Raw genomic sequence first — 24,036 nt, forward strand, 5'->3', positions numbered from 1 at the left:
GAACACCACACCTCAGGTCAGGGGAGAGGTTGAAAACAAGAGTTCTTCATGGGAACCTCGGCCAGTGTGGGTGTTGAGCCCATATTGTTGGCATTACTCGATCACAAACCAGGCATCCCGCCAACTGAGCTAACCAACCCTCTAGATTACTTTTACATTTGGAAACCCAAGATCGTAAAGTTGGAAGCAAAACATAATCAACTGAAATTCAGACTAAGGTAATCAATTTCATTTACTAAAGAGAACGTTTTTATTATCTTTCATATTCTGTATTCTCTAATCCATAATTACATTGAAACACTGTACTTAGATCAGGTCAAGGTTTCTATATGTTTTTGTAGCATTTCACTGTGGGTCCAACCCGAATATATCTTATATTCCGATATTCTTCTTAAAAAAGTGTCATACTAGACTGAATACGTTAACACTTTCTCTCTCCACAGATACTGTCAGACCTATTGAGTTTCTCCAGCATCCTCAGCATGGTTATATTTTGTGTATTGGTTAGGATGAGTTTTTAACAAAATATCGTTTCAGAAACCACAGAAGAGTAGCATTTGGATTTTACATTAACTTGGCCTCTTTAGTTCAAAAACCAATGTGGAATTGAGAAAAGTGCCCACTTTACATTTTTAGCTCCTACATTTGGACAATCTCTTAGTGTAGTACTCTTGTAAGCAAATCAAATAGAACATAAAAGAAGAAATGAGATAGACACGTATTATTGAGGAGTGTTTTGGGGAAGAATGCAACTACAAAAAAGTAAATGTTAGACTTCTGTTTTAAAATTGGTTTCAGAATGGTGAGGCATTTCATGCATGTTTTTGACTACATTATAGCAATCACTGTAAAAAGCAAGATTGTCTGGCCATTGTGTCAGTTCAAATGAAGCTGTCTCTATCAGATACAGTTCTCTGCCCTTCCTTCACATTTCAAAATCTTTCCTTCCTTATGATGATGAATTCTGTGCACTAATAACTGGCTGAGGAAAAAAAAAGATCCCCCCCCTCTTCATTCGCCTAGTGATAAATCCTCAACTATATAATTTGTTATCAATTAATGGGAGTATCCTTGCATTTCACAATCTTCCATAATTTTTAAACGACACCATTAAATTCCTCTATTCCAGTTAAAAAGCTTAAATGGTACCAACCCTTTCTTCATAATATTAGTTATTCATTTGAAGTCTATTGAATTTGTAATATTTATTCAAACAATTAAATCAAATCGTATTATTAATACAAATTCACAAATGAAAATTTAATACAAATTACAATTATCATGTGGAAGCTGTTTGTTGCAAGTAGTCATTGAGCTACATGTAAGACTGCATATGGTTAGATTGAGTCCAATTTGTCATATTTAATATTAAGTAGTATTTGAGAGATTTTGTTCTCCTCTCTTGATTTTCACTGGCCTAATTTTCTTTTCTAATTCTGAGTAGAGTGTATATCTAAACCAATTACCTTGCTCCTTCCAAACCTTGAAATAATCTTCTGGGTATTTGCAATACCTTTGGATTTTACATATGGACTTCAAAGCAAATCCTAGTCATCATAGATGAGATTTTTCAACAATAAAGCAAATATGATTTTAAATTAACATACCTATTTCAATGGAAGCTTTGCCCCTCAAAAGCAACTTAAGACATTCCACATTATCATTTAGACAACAGTAATGCAATGCTGTACTGCCTTTGGTTGTCTGTTTGTCAAGATTCCCACTGTTGGACCAAACATACATATACAGGATTACATTTCAAAAGATGAAATTCAAGCATTTGAACTGCACGCAACACTTGGTTTACATTGCTAAAAGGAAATTGCAATCAATGTAAAACACATAATTAAAAGAACGTTTGCAATATTTTCAAAAATAATTTTTAAGGATTAGGTTAAAATAATTTCAGAACTTGAGACAAACGTTACATTAATATTTTTCTCAGTTCACAACAACTGTCCTGATCTAGTTAGAACGTTGTCATCAATTTCTTAGAAATTCTCAAATAAGATATACTAGTTGAAGATACAAATCGTTGAATAAGATTGTGACTGCCAACTGCCTGTACACCCACGAGTCAGGATTACAGTAACCAATAAGTTACAGCAGGAATTTTCTGCAGACCATAGCCCTATGAGTATACTATTAAAATAGCCTCATCATAACTACTTTCTTGTAAAAGAGAAGTTTTTTTAAAAAAACAAATTCATTATGAAGTGCTGACCTGTTTTGTACTAAAAAGTCAACTACATGAAGTGATGTTCTGTCCACCAATCTTACTGCAAGATGTAGCGCAGTTTCTCCTTGCTCCTAGAAATATACACAGAAAAGAAAATCAACTTCAAAAGTATTTAAATGTGTAGGAAGAAATTTTTTAAAATTGTGGGATTTAGCAATTTGAACTTCCCACATGTACTCCTGTCATTTAGGATTATCTTAAAATCAGATATGGATTTGCAAGCATCAACCAATTTAGGGACAAGTCCTGTGGTATCAGAAATTAGCTTATAATTGACTCTGAAGTGCGGTGCTTAAAATAGCACTTCTCCATACCGAGTAGGAAATCTGTTAGCTTAGTATTTATCTATGCATGGTTCCATATATTTCCTCTGAACTGAACTATTTCAAATTTCTCATTCAAGCAAGCATGCTTTCCACTTTTTAAATAAAGTTAAAAATAATGATATTTTAAATAAAGTTGAAAATAATGATACTTTAAAATATTAATCTTACATGTCCATTTGCCAAAGGAATTGGGTCAGTGAGATCTACACCATCAGCATACACCTGAATTAATGCGAAGATGTCTCTTGACTTGATTGCATCACATAGACAGCTAAGTTTGGCTGCATTGTCAGTACACTTTTTCCTTGAAAATTTCCGTTCTATATATTTAGCAGTAATGTAGTCCTTTCGTGCAACCCTGTAAAAATAAATTCCCCACATCTAAACCTTGTTTAATATCAATGACAAATGTGTGAGATAGATTTATTCAGTATTTAATAAACTGTTGAATAAAATTCCCATATAATCAAAGTATTCAAGATTGGACTTATCTTCAGTTGTAAAATAAATAAAGTAGGCTCCTTAAATAAATGAACTGTGTAACTATTTGGCCGATGAAAAATACTAATATCATGCATTAATTTAGTGACTTGAATAATATGCTTCACAGGAATGTTAAATACTTTTAAAACTAGGAAACCAGGAGAAGTTAGAACAGATGACCAAAATCTTGGTCGAAAAAATACATTTTAATAGAGTTACTTAAAGGAGAAAGATAGAAAGACAAAAAAGGTTAGGAATGGAATTATAGAGTTTAAGATGCAGTGAAACAGCTAGCCATTGAAGGTGAAGCCACAAATAATGCAGACACATAAGAGACCACAGTAGTAGTAGTGCATTAGAGACTCCATTCAAACAAAGCACAGAGAGTTAAACTATTTTTAGTCCAAGAGGCTTTCAGAAACAAAATTTAAGTTTAGAAGTTAAAGATGTGGTGATGCTAAAAAGATTATGAGAAATCTATTTAAATAAACAGAAAATGTAAAAAAAATGATCATTTGCCAACTAATCAAAATGCAAAGCAAAGAGCATAAATGTAAAGCTCATTAATAACAATTGCCAAAAAAAAATCCAGATTCAGAAGAAATGGTGCATTTAACATTGAGATCTTAATAATTAGTTAAAAATTTTACAAAATCAGAATACTAAATTATACAAGTACTATGATTTCATGTGTTTAAATCGCTAAATTCAAGTAGTTAAAATTTTATTGAAATCCTACTTGAAAATTTAAATTCTAAATGATCCGTCAAATTTAATTTTGAATTCATATCATAGAATCCCTCGAGTGTGGAAGCAGGCCATTCGGACCATCGAGTCCACACCGACTCTCTGAAGAGAATCTCATTCAGACCTACCCACCTACTCTATAATCCGATAGCTAGTTCATCTAGATGGCACACTATGGGCAATTTAGCATGGCCAATCCCCCTAACTTGCACATCTTTGGACTGAGGGGGGGAACCGGAGCAAACCCATGCCAACATGGGGAAATGTATGAACTAGATACAGTTGCCCAACGGTGTAATTGAACCTGAGTCCCTGGCACTGTGAGACAGCAGTACTAACCACTGAGCTACCATGCCACCTGATACCACCTGTAGTCACATATAGAAAATTGGCATATTTAATTAATATAAAAAAGACTAATATCAACTACAACTCTATTTTTAACTTATTCGGACAAGTATGAATAAAGCTTGATTTGCAATGCTCCCTTCACCATCCAAACTGTAATCTCCTGCATGCAAAGTTCATTTTAAGTGAGAAACATATCCATAACAATTTTTTGAAAAACATTAACAGATGCAAATATAGCAAATGAATGATAAAAGAATATCATTCTCAAATCAAATAGACTAGTGAGTTTTCCATATCTATTTTAGAGTTAGCCACCTTGGGGGGAAAATAAAGAAAGGAAAACACAAATGATATTAATAACATACTCTTGAAAGAGTATGAACAGAAAACCTTGCTGACTTTGTAGAATCAAATGTACTTTGCTTTTTCCCCCATGAACTGCAAAATGAATTGCGTGTACTTACATGTCACTGTTAGGATTAGGTTTGGCAATTTCATCCAAAGGCAAACTAGCTTCCATGATCTCATTCAATGCTGCATTGCCAATGTTCTTGGCTAGCTGTCAAAAAAAAAACAATTCTCCCAATAGACCTTAATACATTTAGCCAATCTATTACATAATAAAATTGCTGAATGGTTTGCAAGATTTAATCTCAAAATGCATTACTGAATGGACCATAAGATTTAATTCCAAAATGCACCGATAATTTCCAATAGGCTAAACATATAATAAAAGACATTTGTGAACCTGTCACATAGACTTACAGCGTCAGTAATACCTTATAGGTGCAACTGCGGGTGGATGATTGCCTTTTTAAGTTTATTACCATGATGTTAGATCAAAAAGTATTAGTGCTTCCTTGATATAGGGTCATCACTGATGATGCTGGCTTTTATTGGCCAACTATAGCTGATGTGGATGAGGCACCACCTTAAATTTTGCAATAAAGATTTTAATTGCATGAAAACCTGTACAAAGAATGAGTGTCCAACTAGGCCACTTCAGAATCAAGTTTAAGGTTACGTGAATCAAGTGTACATCCTAAAGAGAAAATTCTTATCAAGCTTGAGGTAGTTAATACTCGCTTTGCTTCCAGAGACTAGCCCACCAAAGATTTAAAAGAACTGAGCATCCTTTAGCATTGATGGATAACAGCCTACAACAACCAAGCATGAACAAATTGACTGTGAAATATTTAGCCTATTGATGAATTCAACCATAAACCATATGATGTAGGAACAGAATTAGGCCATTCAGCCCACTGGTGGAGCAGACTCATTCAATTGTGTTCACTTTTAATCTAGGTCTCTCAGTATCAAATAATATAAATTTCTAACACACCGTCTCAACCTTCTAAACTCCATTGAGTACAGACCCAGAATGCTCAAGTGGTCCTATGACAAGCCCTTTCTCCCAGAATCATTCTTGCAAACCTTCTCAGGAACTCCTCCAATGCCAGCTCATCTTTCCTTAGATAAGGGGTCCAAACTGTTCACAATATACCAAACAGCCTTACACGGCTTCAGCAGTGCAACGATGCTCTTGTTTTCTAGCCATCTCGAAATTAATGCCAACATTGCATTTGTCTTCCAAACCGCCACCTGAACCTATACGCTAACTTTAAGAGAATCCTGAACTACGACTCCCAAATCCCTATCCCTATTAAGCAATTATCTACTGACATTATTCCACATCACCTAACATAAAAGTCACCTAGGGACATGTCTTCATACGTGCATTCAAAGTGCCTAATAGGACTGACTTTGGTGTAGCTCTCTGCCTTTCAATGAAATAGTGTACTTGCATTTTACTTGCTATACAAGTTAGATGGATATAACCTGAAGGAGCAGCAAAGAGCAATGTGTCATACTTGTACAGTGTATCAGATGGATTCAGAAACAAATGTGGAATCTTGATTATCTATACCAAGATACAAATCCATAATATAAACCAAAAGAATCACGGAAGCTGTAAATCATAAATAAAAAGCTCAGCAGGTCTGGTAACAACTGTGGAGAGAAATCAGAGTTAATGTTTCAGGTTGAGTGATCTTTCCTCAGAACTGACTTTGACCTGAAACATTAATTCTGATTTCTCTCCACAGATGCTGCCAGCCTTATTGAGCTTTTCCAACAATTTCTACAAATCTATAATGTTAACCTATGCTCCACTATCACAATTGTTTCTTAAAGCTAGGATTCCTCTCACTAAATTAATGTAGTGATTACTTATTCACATATTGTGGAAGCAAGTAAGTTGGTAGAAGACCAATTTTATGATCTACTTAAATTGCTGTGTAATTAGCCAAAGAATGGTTTTGAAAAGTCCTCTTGGTGACTTTAATGTCATCACAGGCTGTCACCAGATCAAATTCAGTAGGCTTGTACAAGTGAATTACCAAAATATTGTCGATGTGGATATAGTGATTAACTATCTACACACTTCACTGCTGAATGGAAAAATTCAAAGTTATCCAAAGATTGGCTTCATGTATTTATCTTGTTAATCTACAACAGCAATAAGGAGTTTGGTAACAATTGCAGTATTATTCTTCTTTGTTGTGGGTAAAGTATTTGTTCAAATTATTCTCAGAAGATTAACGCCCGTTCCTTAAAAACAAAAATGGTTTAATCTCTGGCAGATTGATCAGCCTTCAAATCTGATGTTTAACATGATGCCACAGACAAGGTAAGAATATTATTACATTCAATATACAGTTCACACTGATATCACAGTTACCACTAATTCTATGTATAGCCCTTTGGCAAATTGGATGCCATTGGGATAGCGGCGCCTGGGGTTAACAACGTAATTTTGACATCATCTCAAAGGACGGGAGAATCGAATGATCTGAGGGTGAGATCATTTGGCAGTTTGGCTGAGTTTAAGAGGATTGGCAGCATCCATTGAGAGACACATTTACTTGAGGAAGTAAAAATTTCTGCTCTTTAAAACATATAAGCAGTGGAATAAAGGCATACACCTCATGAATCCAGACCTTCACACCCCTTTTTACCTGCTAGAATTACTGAAGCCCAGGCATCCTGGCCTTAATGTACTGGAAAATCAAGATGGAGTAAAAATGGAGACACAGACTGCTTAAAATATTTTAATAATAACCCACTCTCTTGGGAATTGTTTGTTGGCCACCCACACCCCATCTTGCCTGCATGAAAAAGCAGAAGTAGGAGTTTAATCATTCTCTGCCTCTTTACTCAACATTAGTCCATGTCCCTCACAGATTAAAAAAGCACCTCCAATTATGTTCACAGTTAGAATTGTATCAGCACAGTTCTTCCACAAAACATTTTTTAATATAAAAATGTGAAATGTGCCCACTTTGATGGTTAAATTATTTACCAGTTTAAATTCCCTTTTGCTTTTACACTGTGTATAACCTTTGATATCCCTACTGATATAGCTTCACCTCTTTTTCCAGCTTATCTTTCCATGCCATACAATTGTTACATAAATTGGAGATCTGTCTTCAGTTTTTAGTCATTGCTACTGATACTGCAACTAATCTACAAAAGATGTGGAACAGTAACAAAACAGAACATGGAGAAACTCAGCAGGTAAACCTGTCAACTTTCTCCAGCCCATTCAGTTTTTGTTTCAGATTTCCAGGATTCGCAATTCTTCATTTTTATTTATGTGGAATGGCAAATTATGTTGACTATTACTCCAACTTGCTCCAAAAATCGAATTAAAGGAATAATTTTAATTGAAGAGAGACTTACCAAGAGTTCTGATGTCCCTAATACATCTAATGTAAGAGACTGTATTCTAGAGTAGTGAACTCCCAGTTCTCTATGAATTCCAGAGCATTCAATGCAGGTTAGAATTCCCAGATTAGTAGATAGCCACGTAGGATCTGTTAAATAAAATGTATTAGTCAATTTCAAAACAGCACAAATGCTATTTGTACAATCTTACACATCCCTTATAATAAGGCAGAAAACTTAAGCAGACTTTAAATCCCAATCAATTTGAAACTGCTGATCCAAAATAACAAACTGATTTTCAACATAAATTATTAGGTGCTTTTGCAAGACAAACAGAAACAGATTTAATTCCCAATGAGATATCTTGTCTTATATGAAGCTATGCATATCTACTTAGAATGTCTAATCGATCTGATTGCCCAACTCCTTTGGTTATATTTTTTATTTTAATATCAAAATGTTGTAGGCTTGTACCTCATGCCAGATATGGAGTTCAAGACATGGCACGATGTGAAGTGATGCATGTTGGTCAGAATAACAATGACAATACAAAATAGGTTTACAATTTGAAAAGGGGTGCAGGAACAGAGGCACCTGGGTGTAAATGTGCTCAGATCATTGAAGGTGGCAGGATAAGTGGAGAGAGCAGTAAATAAAGTTTGAATATCTAATATTCTCAGGTATGAATAATTTCAGCAACAAGGATAGATAATTGGGACCATTTTTCCTAGAGAGAAGACGGCTGAGCTCTGACTGAAGTTTTCAAAATCAGCAGTGGGCTGGATAAATCAGATAGGGTGAAGCCGTTTCCACTTGTAAAAGAAACAAGAATGAGATCATAGATTTGAAGAGATGTATATATGAAACAAGAATGATGAGGAAAAAAGAAAAATAAATTGTATAGTGAGTAGTCAGCAATGCACTGGAAATGTGGAGGAGACAGGTTCAATTGAGCCATTCAAAAGGGCACTGAATGGTTTGTTGGATAGCAATGATGTGCAGAGGTATGAGGAAAAGACAGGCAACTGATCCTAGAATAACAGAGCTAGAATAGGTACTACAGACAGTGTAGGCATGATGAGCTGAATGACCACCTTCTACATCACAATAATTCTGTGATTCTGTGAATATTGAGGGTATAAAGCCATTGTTAGAGGTGTCTTCTTTAGGATGACACAACACATGAACTAATCTGCCTGGCAACATTAAAAGATTATATTGCACTTCACAAAGCAAAGTGTTCTAACCAACATAACTTCCTGTACAGGAGAAAGTGAGGAGTGCAGATGCTGGAGATCAGAATTAGAACGTGTGGCGCTAGAAAAGCACAGCTGGCCAGCCAGCATCCGAGGAACAGGAAGAGTCGACGTTTCGGGCACAAGCCCTTCATCAGGAATGTGGGTGGGGATCCCAAGGGGGCTGACAGATAACTCCCTGTACACATAGCATCAAAAGAAAAACTGGTAATATTTTGTTGTTGCAAACAAAATAAAATTATGAACAAGTAAATCATGCCCTCCGTCTCATGATGCAAGTGCATCATAATAGAACTCTGCCTACTACTTCCCACATATTTATTGGATAGCATTTTTACAAATTCAAATATGGGAGTCAGTTAGCTGAGTTGGCTGGACACCTGGTTTGTGATAAAGAGTAATGCCAACAGTGTTATTTCAATTCCAGCACTGGCTTAGGTTACTATGAAGGACTATCGTTCTCAACCTCTCTCCTCACCCAAGGTGTTCGATTAAACTACCACCTATTTAATGACCCTTTGGTCTGGTTGGACTTTGGCAACTTTACTTTTACCTTACTTTGATGCATACTGCATCAAAACTGGTCATACTGCAATTATTTTTCAAAATAGTAGATTTAGTCTAACATTCTATGACTTTCCTACAGATAGTTTAAGATTTTTCCTTTTGACAATTTTATTACAATATTTTGTAATGCTATGTTTCCAATCGATCACAGAACAAAAAACATTACAGCACGTACAGGCCCTTCAGTCCTCGATGTTGCACCGACCTGTGAAACCAATCTGAAGCTCATCTAAGCTACACAATTCCATTTGCGTCCATTTGACTATCCAATGACCATTTAAATGCCCTTAAGGTTGGTGAGTCTACTACTATTGCAGGCAGTGCATTCCACACCCCTACTACTCTGAATAAAGAAACTACCTCTGACATCTGTCCTATATCTATCACTCCTCAATTTAAAGTTATGTTCCCTCATGCTAGCCATCACCATCCAAGGAAAAAGGCTCTCAATGTCCACCCTACCTAATTGTCTGATTATTGTGTATGTCTCAATTAAGTCACCTCTCAACCTCCTTCTCTCTAACAAAAACAGCCTCAGGTCCCTCAGCCTTTCCTTGTAAGACCTTCCCTCTATACCAGGCAACATCCTAATAAATCTCCTCTGACCTTTCCAAAGCTTCCACATCCTTCCTATAATGTGGTGACCAGAACTAGATGCAATACTCCAAGTGTGGCCGCACCAGAGTTTTGTACAGCTACAGCATGACCTCATGGTTCTGAAACTCAATCCCTCTACCAATAAAAGCTATCACATCATATGTCTTCTTAACAACCCTATCAATCTGGGTGGCAACTTTCAGGGACCTATGTACATGGATACCGAGATCTCTCTGCTCATCTACATTACCAAGAATCTTACCATTAGCCCAGTTACTCTTTATTCCTTTTGCTCCTTCCAAAGTGAATCATCTCACACTTTTCCGCATTAAACTGTATTGGCCACCTCTCAGCTCAGCTCTGCTGCTTATCCATGTCTCTCTGAAACCTTTAACATCCTTTTGCACTATCCCCAACTCTACCGACCTTCGTATTATCTGCAAATTTTCTAACACACCCTCCTTGCCCTCATCCAGGTCGTTTATAAAAATAACAAACAGCAGTGGACCCAAAACAGATCCTTGCAGTATGCCACCAGTAAGTGAACTCCAGGATGAACATTTCCCATCTTCTTTCAGCAGGCCAATTCCAATCCAAACTGCTAAATCACCCTCAATCCCATGCCTCTGTATTTTGTGCAATAGCCTACCATGGGGAACCTTATCAAACACCTTACTGAAATCCATATACACCATATCAACCGCTTACCCTCATCCATCTGTTTGGTCACTTTCTTAAAGAACTCAATAAGGTTTGTGAGGCATGACTTACCCTTCACAAAGCCGTGTTGACTATCTCTAGTCAAATTATTCCTTTTTAGATAATTATAAATCCTTTCTCTTATAACCCTTTCCAATGTTTAAATTCACTTCTGAAGGCTGGTTTCTGTTGAAGGTTCCTTTTAACATTTTAAATTTACAATTAAGACATCATTGTGTAAATATCTGTAATGAAAGAATCAAGCTTACTCTTTTTTCTCTGGACGCTACGTAACAACAATATAACGTTTATGCAATAAAACATTCTGAGGATCATGGAATTAATGGAAGAGGCTATTTGGGCCATCTTGGCCAAGCCAGTTCTACAGACGAATACTTACATTCAAATCTACAAACAAATTTACTTTACGCCATTGACACTTCCTCTCCCGCTAATTTTTACGATCTTTCTTTTCTAGGAGCTCATTTCACTCTAATTTCTCTTTGCCATGCATGGCCCAATTCTTGCATTGCCTGTGGTCATGTGTGCATGCATTAAAAGAAATCAGTTTCTTGTGCATGTCCTCTCCGTCTTATGCAATACATTAGGGGATTGTCGACAATAACATTTTTCCAGATAAAATTCTAGTGTACAGTAGAACCACCGTATCTGCGGATTCGGCTATCCGCGGCCTGAAAATATTACATAGAACAATCCAGAAATAAATCCAAGGGGCTGCCAGGTACGTACACTTCCCATTTAAATAATAGGGTTCACAACTATCCGTGGTAGGTCTTGGATTGGCTCACCTGCAGATATGGGGGGGAGGGGGTGGGGGGGGCGGGGGGGGAGGGGGAACAGCTGTATTGTTATTTTTGCAACTTTTCTTTCCATAGCAGTCATAAATACTTGACCACCATCCAATTAATGTAACTATTAACTTTCTTGTTTTTAAATTCAATGCCAATTTTCATTTATTTAATATTTGTTCACAAAATGTGGTTATCACTGGCTTAGCCAGCATTTACAACCCAACTCTAAACCTGCCTTGAGAAGGTGATAGCGAGTTGTCTCCTTGAATCCCTACAGACTGTGGTGCAGGCATACCCACAGTGCTATGAGAAAGTGAGTTTCAAGTTTTGGACCTATCGTGTAGGGGAGTGCAAATAATCTTGAAAGGCTGTCGGGCTGGAAGAGATTACAGATTTGGAAGTAGTAAGGCAATGGAAAGATTTGAAAACAAGAATGAAAATTTTAAAATTGACTGACTTATGGGAGTCCATGTAAAGTAGCAAGCACAGGAGTGATAGGGGAATGGGACATGGCACGGGTGAAGACAAAGAGCTTTGGAGGTTCTCAAATGGGTTGAAAATGGAAGACTAGCCAGAGTGTGTTGGAATGAAGTCTCGAGGTAATGAAGCATGAATAAGATTCATTAATGATGATCTAAGGCAGTTGGATGATATCACAAAGGCAAAAATGGGAGTCTTAAGAGACGGTATAAATTCAATTTCACATCAAACGCAAAACTTTGTGAACAGACTGGCTTAATCTCAGACTTTGCTAGAGAGAAGGATGGAGTCTGTATCCAGAAATCAGAATTTGGTATAGGAACTGAAAATAATTGCTTTTGTCATCCCAAAATTTAAATCAGAAAAAACTTCTGTTTATCCTGTGCTGAATGTCAGATTAACAAGGTGACAATTTAACAACAATGGAGGAGAGCAAGGAGATAGTGATGAGGTAGAGAGAGCTAGGCATCATCAGCATACATTTGAAAACAATGCCAAGAGTTCAGATGAAGGAACAAAGGAACAGCATATGTACAGGAAATCTGGACCACATCATTTTGCAACCATCGAAACCTTTCTTCATTGTTTTCCATGCCTTGAGTTTCACATTATCCAACTTTACTCATTTGGTGTCCATTAAATAACTTGTATAAATAGAGAATAATTTTTTTTAGGCTCAGTTCCCACTAATTTACCTTTCCTCTCGCTTTCCGTCCCTTAGCCAAGCATCTGACAGGACAGTATTTAAACTTCTTTCAACTATAAATGTTTTTCATGAGATGGGGGTGTGTGAAATAATCTTGGGTGAAATGACAGTTTTATTACATGCTCACTTCACCCTTATCCAACGTTCTCACAATTCCAGTTGATTCCTTTCAAACCTTCCGACAGAAAATTTACATCTAGGCAAAAGAGGTTTGTATTCTTGAGAGTTTCAATGAATGAGAGGTGATCGCATTCAAACTTACAAAATACCTAAAAGGATAGACATGGTTGATGCAGATACGGTATGCCCCCTGGTTAGGAGACTAGCATCAATTTAAAAATAAAACTGGATGCCGTCTAAGTCCAAGTTAAGGAGGATTTTTTGTTTTACTCAGATGGTTGTGAACGTTTGGAATTCTTTACCACAGAGGGCTGTAGAAACTCAGTTTTTGAGCATGTTTAAGGTTGAGGTTGCAAGATTTCTGATTACCAATGCTGTACAGGGTTAATGGGATGGTTGAACAGAAGTGTTTGGTCAGTCATGATTGTACTGAATGGTCTACTCCCAGATACACAAACACTTGCAAGTAAATACTTAAAATCCTGTTCATGTACAGTGAAATCCTTCACATTCTTTGAGAGTTTGCAAAAAGAAAATTACACTGTAGGTTATAGCAAGTCTGGATAATTGCTCTTGAAAATATGAACGATCTGGGCTCTCAAGAACCCAGCAATACAATAACCAGAACACACTCTTCCCCCATTAAAATAGAAAATTCACTCTTCTTTTTCTATTGGCTACCCTCCAGTACCTTGCATATATTAGTATTATTTATATTTAAACTTGATCAGCTGCAGTCGTTAAGTCAATTGACCTTGGATTATGAGTGAATCCTAACCAAGAATTTAATCTATCCATTCATACTGAAATACATTTTCGGAACAAACATGCTTTCTGGTTTTGGTGACCGTCAATAATTTCCTTCAGTCATCTAGGTACAATCACCTGAGATGAAATGAGCAAAGAGGAGTATTTATGGCTAGTACATAGTTATTTTGAAAATGAAAACCCCTGAAGGTACTTTAATTGTTTTGTCTCAGAAGTTAATGCTCCATGGGAAGGTCTTTGAGAATATTATGTGCCATTTAACATATAACGGTCTGACTATTTGAAAGCTTCACAATTATTACCAAGAATCTCACTAAAAACTACTCAGGCACAGGTAATAACAGTAACTATTAAACGGTCTCCAAATTTCAATTTGGCAAGGTAAACTTACTGTACAATGTGGCTAAAAATCTATTTAGCACTGGCTGCCCAAGGTCTATTTGTGAGAGAGAAAAATAAATGCTGACACTTCAGATATTACAACAGATACTACAACATAAGATTTCAAGAGTACCATAAAGATACTAATTCATCATCTTGGGAGTAATAAATATGGCAACAGGGCAGCATTTGTTTCAATTAATTTAAACAAGGAAGTATTTTTCTGGTACAAACTTCAGGAAAGTGCCAAACACAGTTGATTAGAATATAAGGAATTATTGACGTATACAGCGTGGAAATAGACCCTTCAATCTAACTAGTCCACGCTGACCATATTCCCAAACTAAACTAGTCCACATGCCTGCATTTTGCTGACATCCCTCCAAACCTTTTGTATTTATGTATTTATGTATTTATCCAAAATCTCTTTTAAATGTTGTAACTGCATCTGCATCCACCACTTCCTCTGGCAGTTCATTCCACAACTGAACCACTATCAAAAATATTGCTCTTTATGTCCTTTTTAAAACTTTCTCCTCTCACCTTAAATATATGCCCCTTAGTTTTGAATTTCCCCACTCTAGGGAAAAGATCCTTGCTATTAACATTATCTATACCCTTCATGATTTCATAAACTTTAGCTATGTTCCAAGAAATATGTGGAAATCGCATGTTCTCAAAAGTTCAAAATAAAACTGTCATAAAGAAAACTTAAGAAATTTCAAATTTTTGCATTGAATGTTGTGCATGTATTCTGTCTCCATGAATCCTCTTAAATGTAGATATCTGGAGGCATTTGTTTTGATGCAAAATGCTAATTAGATTTTTATTTTAAAATTCATCTCCCTTGTAATATTACTAAAGTCAGTAGGTTAAATTGTGTAGTTAACCAAATATGGAATTTAATCAAAGATTTTTTTCTGCTCATTGGATCTGGGTGTCACTGGTTATTTATTGTCCATCCCTAATTGTCCAGAGGGTAATTAAAATCAACCACACTGCTATAGATCTGGAGTCACGTGTAGACTAGGCCAGTAGATTTCATTCCATGAAAGACATTCATCAACCAGGTGGGTTGTTACAACAATCAACAGTAGTTATATGGTTGCCATTGGCCTAGCTTGTATTTTTAATTCCAGATTTTTATCAAATTCAAATTTTACCATCTGTCTTGATAGAAGTTGAATCCACATTTCCCAGATTATTAGCTTGGGAGTTATTAATAATTGAGAACTGACTCCCTTGATACAACAATCCTGTTAATCACCATTAAATTATTAATACAAATTACCTGGTGCTCCGCAATCACAACAAACATCATTTCCAGTCATCCTCTGCACCTCTAAAATAATCGCTTTTGTTAATTCTTGGACAATATTGTTTTCTCCCGCGTTATTGTCGCCCTTGAAAGCATTGTTTAAAGCTTCTTCTTTACTGTTCTGCAAAACGGACATCCAACTAAAGAATGGAAGATAAGTTATATTTCAAATATATGGAAGTGAAGTGGAAGTATTTCTATACAAGATTACGTTGTCAACAAAAAACGCTGTACTTGTGTCCTCTAGAGAGATTTTGACATGCAACTCAAATCTCAAGCACTTTGAAGTGCTACATGTTTCCAATTCCTACATCATGCTGATTATTTCTTTTCACCATTTTTCACCTTTCTCACCTTGGATGCTGTTGAAGGTGATTCAAGCATTCTCTCATATTTGCTTATGAAGATTTGAACAATGTTCTTTGCAAGCCTTAGCCTGAAGTGGAATTCTCAATATCGGGGAAGGATTGGTATTAGGAAGTGAATAAGCCCACATACAGGACAGAGCTAGAGACCAGTTAAAAAGAAATTGTGGGGTTACGAGGCACACACCACCTGTTACATATTTATCATTTTATTCAAGTGCCAATAACAGTCTGAAAGATTAATACAATTTCTTGAAACAGATATCGTGAATTCTACTACACTGCTAACAGTTTATTAGCTATCCAAAACAAATTTTGGAGAAACTAAAGTTAATGGAATTGTTAGCATCAAGTCTGACTATTTGCAACATTTGCCCTAAAGAACACATCAGCTTCCACAGTTTAATAAACTTACTAGTTTTTTTTAAATTCATTCATGGGATGTAAGTGTCAGTGGCTAGACCTGCATTTACTGTCCATTCCTAATTGCCCAGAAGGCAGTTAAGAGACTATCATCACACGTGGGCCAGACTGGGGAAGGATGGCAGATGGCCTTCCCTAAAGGACATGTGAACCAGATGGGATTTGTGACAATTGACAGTGGTTACATAGTTGCCATTAGGCTAGTTATTCTTTTAATTTTTCTTACCAAATGCAGATTTCACCATTAGCCATAATAATATTCAAACATTAGCCTGGTGCTTGAAAGTGATCTTCTATTATATTATGGATGTTGGTCGGTATTTTCACTGCATATTGTTATGGTTGAGTCAAACCCCTTATGTCCATATGGTCCATCTGGATTTATTTTTAGCATTAGTTACTTAACTCAGTGCAATGACCAATGAGATTTTGGGATTTTATTTGCACTTATTTCATCCCTTATGCAGGTCCACTTACAAGACGGATATATCTTTTACCCTTTGATGGAATATGAATTGGGACTTTGAAGTATTCTGATATTCTGGGTCAGCGTATTTTAAGAATCAATTGCAGAATTACAGTTCCCTGTCTGCAGAAATATTCACAAGTTTTATCAGTTCTGGATCACTGCATTAATTGTTCATGTTGTTTGGTAATTATAGAGTCATAGAGATGTACAGCATGGAAAAAGACCCTTCGTTCCAACCTGTCCATGCTGACCAGATATCCCAACCCAATCTAGTTCTACCTGCCAGCACCGAGCCCATATCCCTCCAAACCGTTCCTATTCATATACCCATCCAAATACCTTTTAAATGTTGCAATTGTACCAGTCTCCACCACTTCCTCTGGCAGCTCATTCCATACCCGTATCATCCTGTGTGAAAAGGTTGCCCCTTAGGTCACTTTTATATCTTTCCCCTCTCACCCTAGATCTATGCCCTCTGGTTCTGGAGTCCCTAACCCCAGGGAAAAGACTTTGTCGATTTATCCTATCCATGCCCCTCATAATTTTGTAAACCTCTATAAGGTCATCCCTTAGCCTCCGATGTTCCAGGGAAAACAGCCCCAGCCTGTTCAGCCTCTCCCTATAGCTCAAATCCTCCAAGCCTGGCAACATCCTTGTAAATCTTTTCTGAACCCTTTCAAGTTTCATAACATCTTTCCGATAGGAAGGAGACTAGAATTGCATGCAATATTCCAACAATGGCCTAATTCATGTCCTGCACAGCTGCAACCTGACCTCCCAACTCCTGTACTCAATACACTGACCAATAAAGGAAAGCATACCAAACGCCTTCTTCAATATCCTATCTACCTGCGACTCCACTTTCAAGGAGCTATGAACCTGCACTCCAAGGTCTCTTTGTCCAGCAACACTCCCTAGGACCTTACCATTAAGTGTATAAGTCCTGCTAAGATTTGCTTTCCCAAAATGCAGCACCCCCTTCGCATTTATCTGAATTAAACTCCATCAACCACTTCTCAACCCATTGACCCATCTGGTCCAGATCCTGTTGTAATCTGAGGTAACCCTCTTCACTGTCCACTACACCTCCAATTTTGATGTCATCTGCAAACTTACTAACTGTACCTCTAATGCTCGCATCCAACTCATTTATGTAAATGACAAAAAGTAGAGGGCCCAGCATTGATCATTGTGGCACTCCACTGGTCACAGGCCTCCAGTCTGAAAAACAACCCTCCACCACCACCCTCTGTCTTCTACCTTTGGATCAGTTCTGTATCCAAATGGCTAGTTCTCCCTTTATTCCGTGAGATCTAACCTTGCTAACCAGTCTCCCATGGGGAACCTTGTCAAACGCCTTACCGAAGTCCATATAGATCACATCTACTGCTCTGCCCTCATCAATCTTCTTTGTTACTTCTTCAAAACACTCAATCAAGTTTTTGAGACATGATTTCCCACACACAAAGCCATGTTGACTATCCCGAATCCTCTGCCTAAACTGCTGTGCTCTTCCAGCACCACTGATCCAGTATCCCGAATCAGTCCTTGCCTTTCCAAATACATGTACATCCAGAACCTCAGTATTCCCTCCAACAACTTGCCCACCACTGAGGTCAGGCTCACTGGTCTATAGTTCCCTGGCTTGTCCTTACCACCCTTCTTAAACAGTGGCACCACGTTTGCCAACCTCCAGTCTTCCAGCACCTCACCTGTGACTATCAATGATACAAATATCTCAACAAGAGGCCCAGCAATCACTTCTCTAGCTTCCCACAGAGTTCTCGGGTACACCTGATCAATCATGTTTATATATTTATAGCTCATTTTTCTCACTTTTTTTTTTGGCTTCTGAACATAGCAGCTCAAGTCCCACTGGATTTTTACTGTAGGTTGTATTTGATATTGCCTTTAAATTTGGTATGAAGGAAATGTATCTTTTTATTCCATCTAGTACATATTATGATGCTATTGATCAGTGTTTCTCCTTCATATTATTGTTAAATAATGTCAATAGATTAATCGGCTTTTTTGTGCAGGTGGTTCCAGACCAACTAACTCCTTGTGGGATTTATGATTTCATTGTATTTTTTGTTCCTGTCATCTTGCGCTTTATTTCTAAACTAACAAATTTGAACATAATGTTGTATGTAAGCACACAAAGCTGTTACTGTCAACCCTGTGGATTTCCATTTCTTTAAATTACTCACATTATAACTTGTGAAACTTTTAATATACATGCCATCTTAGGTCTTCCTTTCAACAAAAATGCTAATCTCCATTGTTTTGTTAATCACTGTCATCTAGTGACAACACCAAACAAGACTGACAATATTTTGTCAAAAAGCAGTGTAAATGCAAGTCAACTGGACAAGTAAAATTATGGTTCAAGTAAAAAAAACTCCTCTTTTGTTTTTGTGAAGGCTATGTTGAGATAAAAAGTCTGATTCTTTATTCATCCCAATATCCATCTGCACTGGCAACCAAGTTGGCAATTGATTTGGCAACTAAGATTCAGGAATCTTGTCAGTTTTGTTATGACACGGGGTAAACCCCTCTGCTAATTTAAAATCAGCAACACAGAAAATATTCCGTGCAGTAATCTGTGAAAATTCAAGGCCTATTTAAAGTAAAAATTAACAACTTTATTTCTTAAAGTATAACAGAGAATAATTAACTAACAACTATTTCCAACACTTTCCTCTAACCTATCATTTACCTTCCCCTCTATAATATTAGTCCAATAAAACTCATGATTAAGATTTACAAAACAAAGCTTCTTATCTCAAGAAGTGGCAACTTTCTGTTTTTTTTCTGTATTCCTGTCTTCTTTTCTTCTTTGTGGGGATTCTGTTTCACAGGTTACTGATTGATAAAGGTACCTTTAAGAAAGCTATTTTTCTGGAGGTCTCTACATGTTGACTTGGCAGGTCTCTTAACAACTGTTCAATTTTCCCTGGTCTTATACACCCAAAGCATCAGGTTGTGTCATTGGCTTTTAAGATTGTCAATATACTCAATTCAAACTTGATTGGAATTTGGTATTTTCAGGGTATAATTAAACTGATTGACCCAAATCAAATTTTTTTTGTCTCATAGCAATTTAGCCAGTGCTGTCTGTTCTGAACCAAATGTTACATTGTTTCTGATTGAGAACACTTGGTGCTGAGATTGCTAGTTTTTAACTCTCTTAAAGGTACAGTACACCCCCATCTTTATAACAGTTTGCATCTTCCTACCACAAATGGCTTGAAGCTAATCACAGAGTACTACTACTAACTCACCTGAACTTAGTTGATTCAGTACAAACGTGGCATCAAACCTTGGTGCTTTTGGATTAGCTAAACACTGGATTGTATAAGAGTCAGGAAACCTTTCATTCTAGTGATTAGCTAAAATGCCAAAAGATAAATGAAGATTAAATTAAAAATAAAATGCTGTATACTTTGTGATGATACTGCTCCTTTAACAAGGTTCTGTTGTCCTTGACTTTTTTTTCTCCAGAGAGGTCCTAAAAGACAGACTCCAGAAAGTCTAAGTTGAATGAGTTTTAGGGTCAATTTGATTATAGCTAACAAATACTGCCTCAGGCAAAAGGCTTTTAAGTTTAAAAAAAAACACTTGTACAATGAAAGGGCAGTGGCCAGTTCTCCCAGCTTAGCTTTTCTCTGGTTTGATTTCGTTTTTGGCAGTCTGGCTATTCACTGAAAGCAGTCATTGTAGTTTTGAGGCTGCTGATCAAGAAACAGCTACATGGAAGAGGGTGTTCCATGCTGCCACCTCTCTGTGACTTCTCTCTCCTGTCAGACCCTGTGTTTGATTTTAACTTTTGTGTCAAGGGGTGTTTATGGGGATTGTTACAAGTGTTTGGTTTTCAGTTATCTGTTAAGTTTTCAAATAGGTTAAGTTATTCTATATTCTGATCTCTTTTGTTTGTATTTCATTTGGTAATCTTGTAAATAAATTCTGTACTGTTTAAAAGTAAGTGGTTTGACCAACTGCATCACACCTGGAATGTCCACGCTATACCTGCTTACAACAACTAGCAAAGTTAGGATGTGGGCTACTTTCTTGAAATGTTTTGAGGGGATCTGGCCTGGTCCATAACAATTTCAAAATATTTGATCAGTAGCCCCAATTTCATTTCCTACTGTTCCAATATATAATTTTAGATCATGCAAGTAAATGCAGCTATGTCATTCTTAGTAATTCATTGCATAGCATTAATTATCAATAGGTTATATAAAATTAAAATTGCTCAAAGTTAAGAGCAAAATAATGGAGTAATACCAAATCTCTGTTCAAAAACTGCTTGCAAGTGAATTTCTCAATTGGAGTCATTTTCTTTAATTCAATGAGAAATGAAATTAACACAAAAATATGCACAAAATCGCACAGCTGAACTTAGCTCAATAATACTTCTGAACTATGAACACCACTATTACACCAGCAGACTTTGGTAGCTAGAAACAACAGCTGAGTACATACTTGCCATTCAACCAGCACTGTGTAATTGCTTTTTTTTTTACTTCTTCTGTGATCATTTTAAACCATAAACATACTCCCAAGTTGCCAGTAAAGTTCTACTTAAAACGTTGTGCAAAGCTGATCTTTGGCAATAATTTAATCTAGTTTTGTAATGTGCCAGGGAGACCTCACAGCATTTTCACTGTAGAACAACAAACTTAATTAAACAATGCTCCCTTACTAGAATCACAGAAATCTTAACAGTGCAGAAGGAGGCGATTCAGTCCATCGTGGCTACACTGGGTTGGCAAATGAGCATCATTACCTCGTGATGATCTCCTTTGTTCTCACGTACTTGCCCACTATTTTATTTGAATAACTATCCAATTGAATTTCCTTCACCACATTTCCATCTAATGCATACCATAACCTAACTATTTGCTAAGTGAAAATGTTTTCCTTGTATCACCTTCCTTCTTTTGTAAATCACTTTAAATCTGTGTCCTCTTGTTCCTTTAACAAGAGGGAATAGCTTTCCCTATCTACCCACTGCACTCATGATTGTGAAACCTGCATCACATCTCCTCTGAGCTTTCTTCTCTCCAAGAAGAACACTTCCAACTTCAAATGATCCTAATAGCTGAGGCTCATCAACCCTAGAACCACTCTTGTATATTGATTTTGCACTCTCCCCAACGCACTCTCGTTGTTCCTAAAATTTGGTGCCCAGACTGTACTCAATATTCCAGCCGAGATCTAACTGGAGTCTTGTACAAGTTCAATATCACCTCTTTACTCTTATAGTTTTGTCCCTATTTATGAAACAGGATACCGTATGTTTGCTGCTCTCTCCACCTATCCACTTCCCACATCTGTGCCAACGTATACCAGGATTCTTTTGCACCTTCGAACTGTACCATGTTTTACATTGATTTTCTTCCTATCAAAAGGAATCATCTCATACTTCTCTGCATTGAAACTCATCTGCCCCCTATCTGCCCATTCCACCAACTTGTCTACATCCTTTTGGAGTTCCATACTGAGCTCGTCACAGTGGACAATTCCTCCAAATTTCATTTCATCCGCAAATGGGTTAACAAAATTATGAGGGGCACGCATAGGATAAATAGACAAAGTCTTTTCCCTGGGGTCGGGGAGTCCAGAAGTAGAGGCCATAGGTTTAGGGTGAGAGGAGAAAGATATAAAAGAGACCTAAGGGGCAACTTTTTCTTGCAGAGGTTGGTACGTGTATGGAATGAGCTGCCAGAGGATGTGGTGCAGGCTGGTACAATTGCAACATTTAAGAGACATTTGGATAGGTATATGAATAGGAAGGGTTTGGAGGGATATGGGCCGGGTGCTGGCAGGTGGGACTAGATTGGGTTGGGATATCTGGTCGGCATAGACAGGTTGGAGCGAAGGGTCTGTTTCCATGCTGTACATCTCTATGACTCTATAAATATTGACAATATCACCTTTACACCTAGATCAAGATCATTCACATCAATCTGTAAAAGCAGGGGACCCAGTAGACTAATTGGGGCAAACTATCCTCCACCTTGAACAGTACCCATTGACCATTATTGTTAGTAAATTTTGAATCTACATTGCTACTAAGCCATTTATTCTATGATCTATAACATTACTCACAGGTCCGTTGTGTGGCATTGTACTAAACACCTTCTGACAGTTCATGCACAGTATATCAACAGTATCATCATCATCATTCAGCCTCTGTTATGTCAGCAAGGTAAACATGATTTTCCCTTCAGAAACCGATGCTGACACTTCCTAAAGAACCAACCTTTTTTTGTATTACTATTAATTCTATCCCGGATAACTGTTTTTAGAAGCTTCCCTAAAGATGTTAAACTGACTGGCCTGCAACTACTAGGTTTATCTTTACAACCTAGTAGTTGCCCCAATAGTTATACTTCGTGGTTGCTGATGATATTTAAAGGACAGTTGCATTTAAAAATACAATCAGCTGGGAAAGACGAAATAATTACATGGAAAGAAAGTTTTTCATCACTTCTTGCTCAGTTCCATTTTTGTACTTGCTCACACTGTATGTTAACTTGTTTTGAACCCAGGCCACAAATACAGATTATAGAGAGGTGGTCGTCCCAATAAAATGAATTTGAAATCATTGTGGAATTTCCAGAATGAGTAGCGCCCTCCACTTTTGATGTCAGGCAATCCACAAAGAACAATTTTTAGCATAATAAATCCAGCCTTCAGCTAGTCAATTACTAGATTTGGGCCTAGCCACTTTGATTTTTTTTCAGATCAAACTAATTTGTACATATTACGGTATAATTTATACCTTAACTGATAATGCAACATCTCAATACAAGTTGGTACAACACCACAAGTTGGTAAGCAGTGTATGTGAAAACGGAAGGGAGCATAAAATCAGGCGTCCAGATAGCATTGCTGTGCCCATCACTACAACGTCTCCACTTTTATTTTACCACGTAGGTCACATTCACCTGGCCTTGATAGCACTGTTGATAACCCTTTCCATCATCTTACTGATAATCAAGAGTGAATTGATGGGGTGGTAATTGGTCAGATTGGATTTGTCCTGCTTGAGGCAGGATCTTCCTCTCGTATGAAAGAAATCTGGTCTGAACCAACTAACTAAATCGAAGGATCTCTTGCTTGCAAGAGTCTTTAAACAATTATTACCTACCGCTAATTTCCAGTTCTTTTCCCCATTTCCTTGCACAGTAT

General features: G+C 37.0%; 1 protein-coding gene across 1 annotated transcript in view; it reads right to left on the reverse strand.

Moving 5' to 3' along the window:
- asap2a (ArfGAP with SH3 domain, ankyrin repeat and PH domain 2a) overlaps nucleotides 1-24,036 on the reverse strand; it is a 195,813-nt gene that overhangs the window by 31,780 nt on the left and 139,997 nt on the right. Inside the window, exons 14-19 of the mRNA XM_087977838.1 lie at nucleotides 15,550-15,716; nucleotides 7,888-8,021; nucleotides 4,611-4,705; nucleotides 2,734-2,923; nucleotides 2,225-2,310; nucleotides 1,608-1,723 (exon numbers count right to left, since the gene is read on the reverse strand). Of these exons, the coding sequence (XP_087833964.1) occupies nucleotides 1,608-1,723; nucleotides 2,225-2,310; nucleotides 2,734-2,923; nucleotides 4,611-4,705; nucleotides 7,888-8,021; nucleotides 15,550-15,716 (788 nt within the window). The remainder of the gene's footprint in view (nucleotides 1-1,607; nucleotides 1,724-2,224; nucleotides 2,311-2,733; nucleotides 2,924-4,610; nucleotides 4,706-7,887; nucleotides 8,022-15,549; nucleotides 15,717-24,036) is intronic.

Source organism: Chiloscyllium plagiosum, unplaced genomic scaffold, assembly GCF_037043375.1.
Source record: "Chiloscyllium plagiosum isolate Xiang-an unplaced genomic scaffold, Cpla_swu_hap1 HiC_scaffold_3, whole genome shotgun sequence".
NCBI lineage: Eukaryota > Metazoa > Chordata > Chondrichthyes > Orectolobiformes > Hemiscylliidae > Chiloscyllium > Chiloscyllium plagiosum.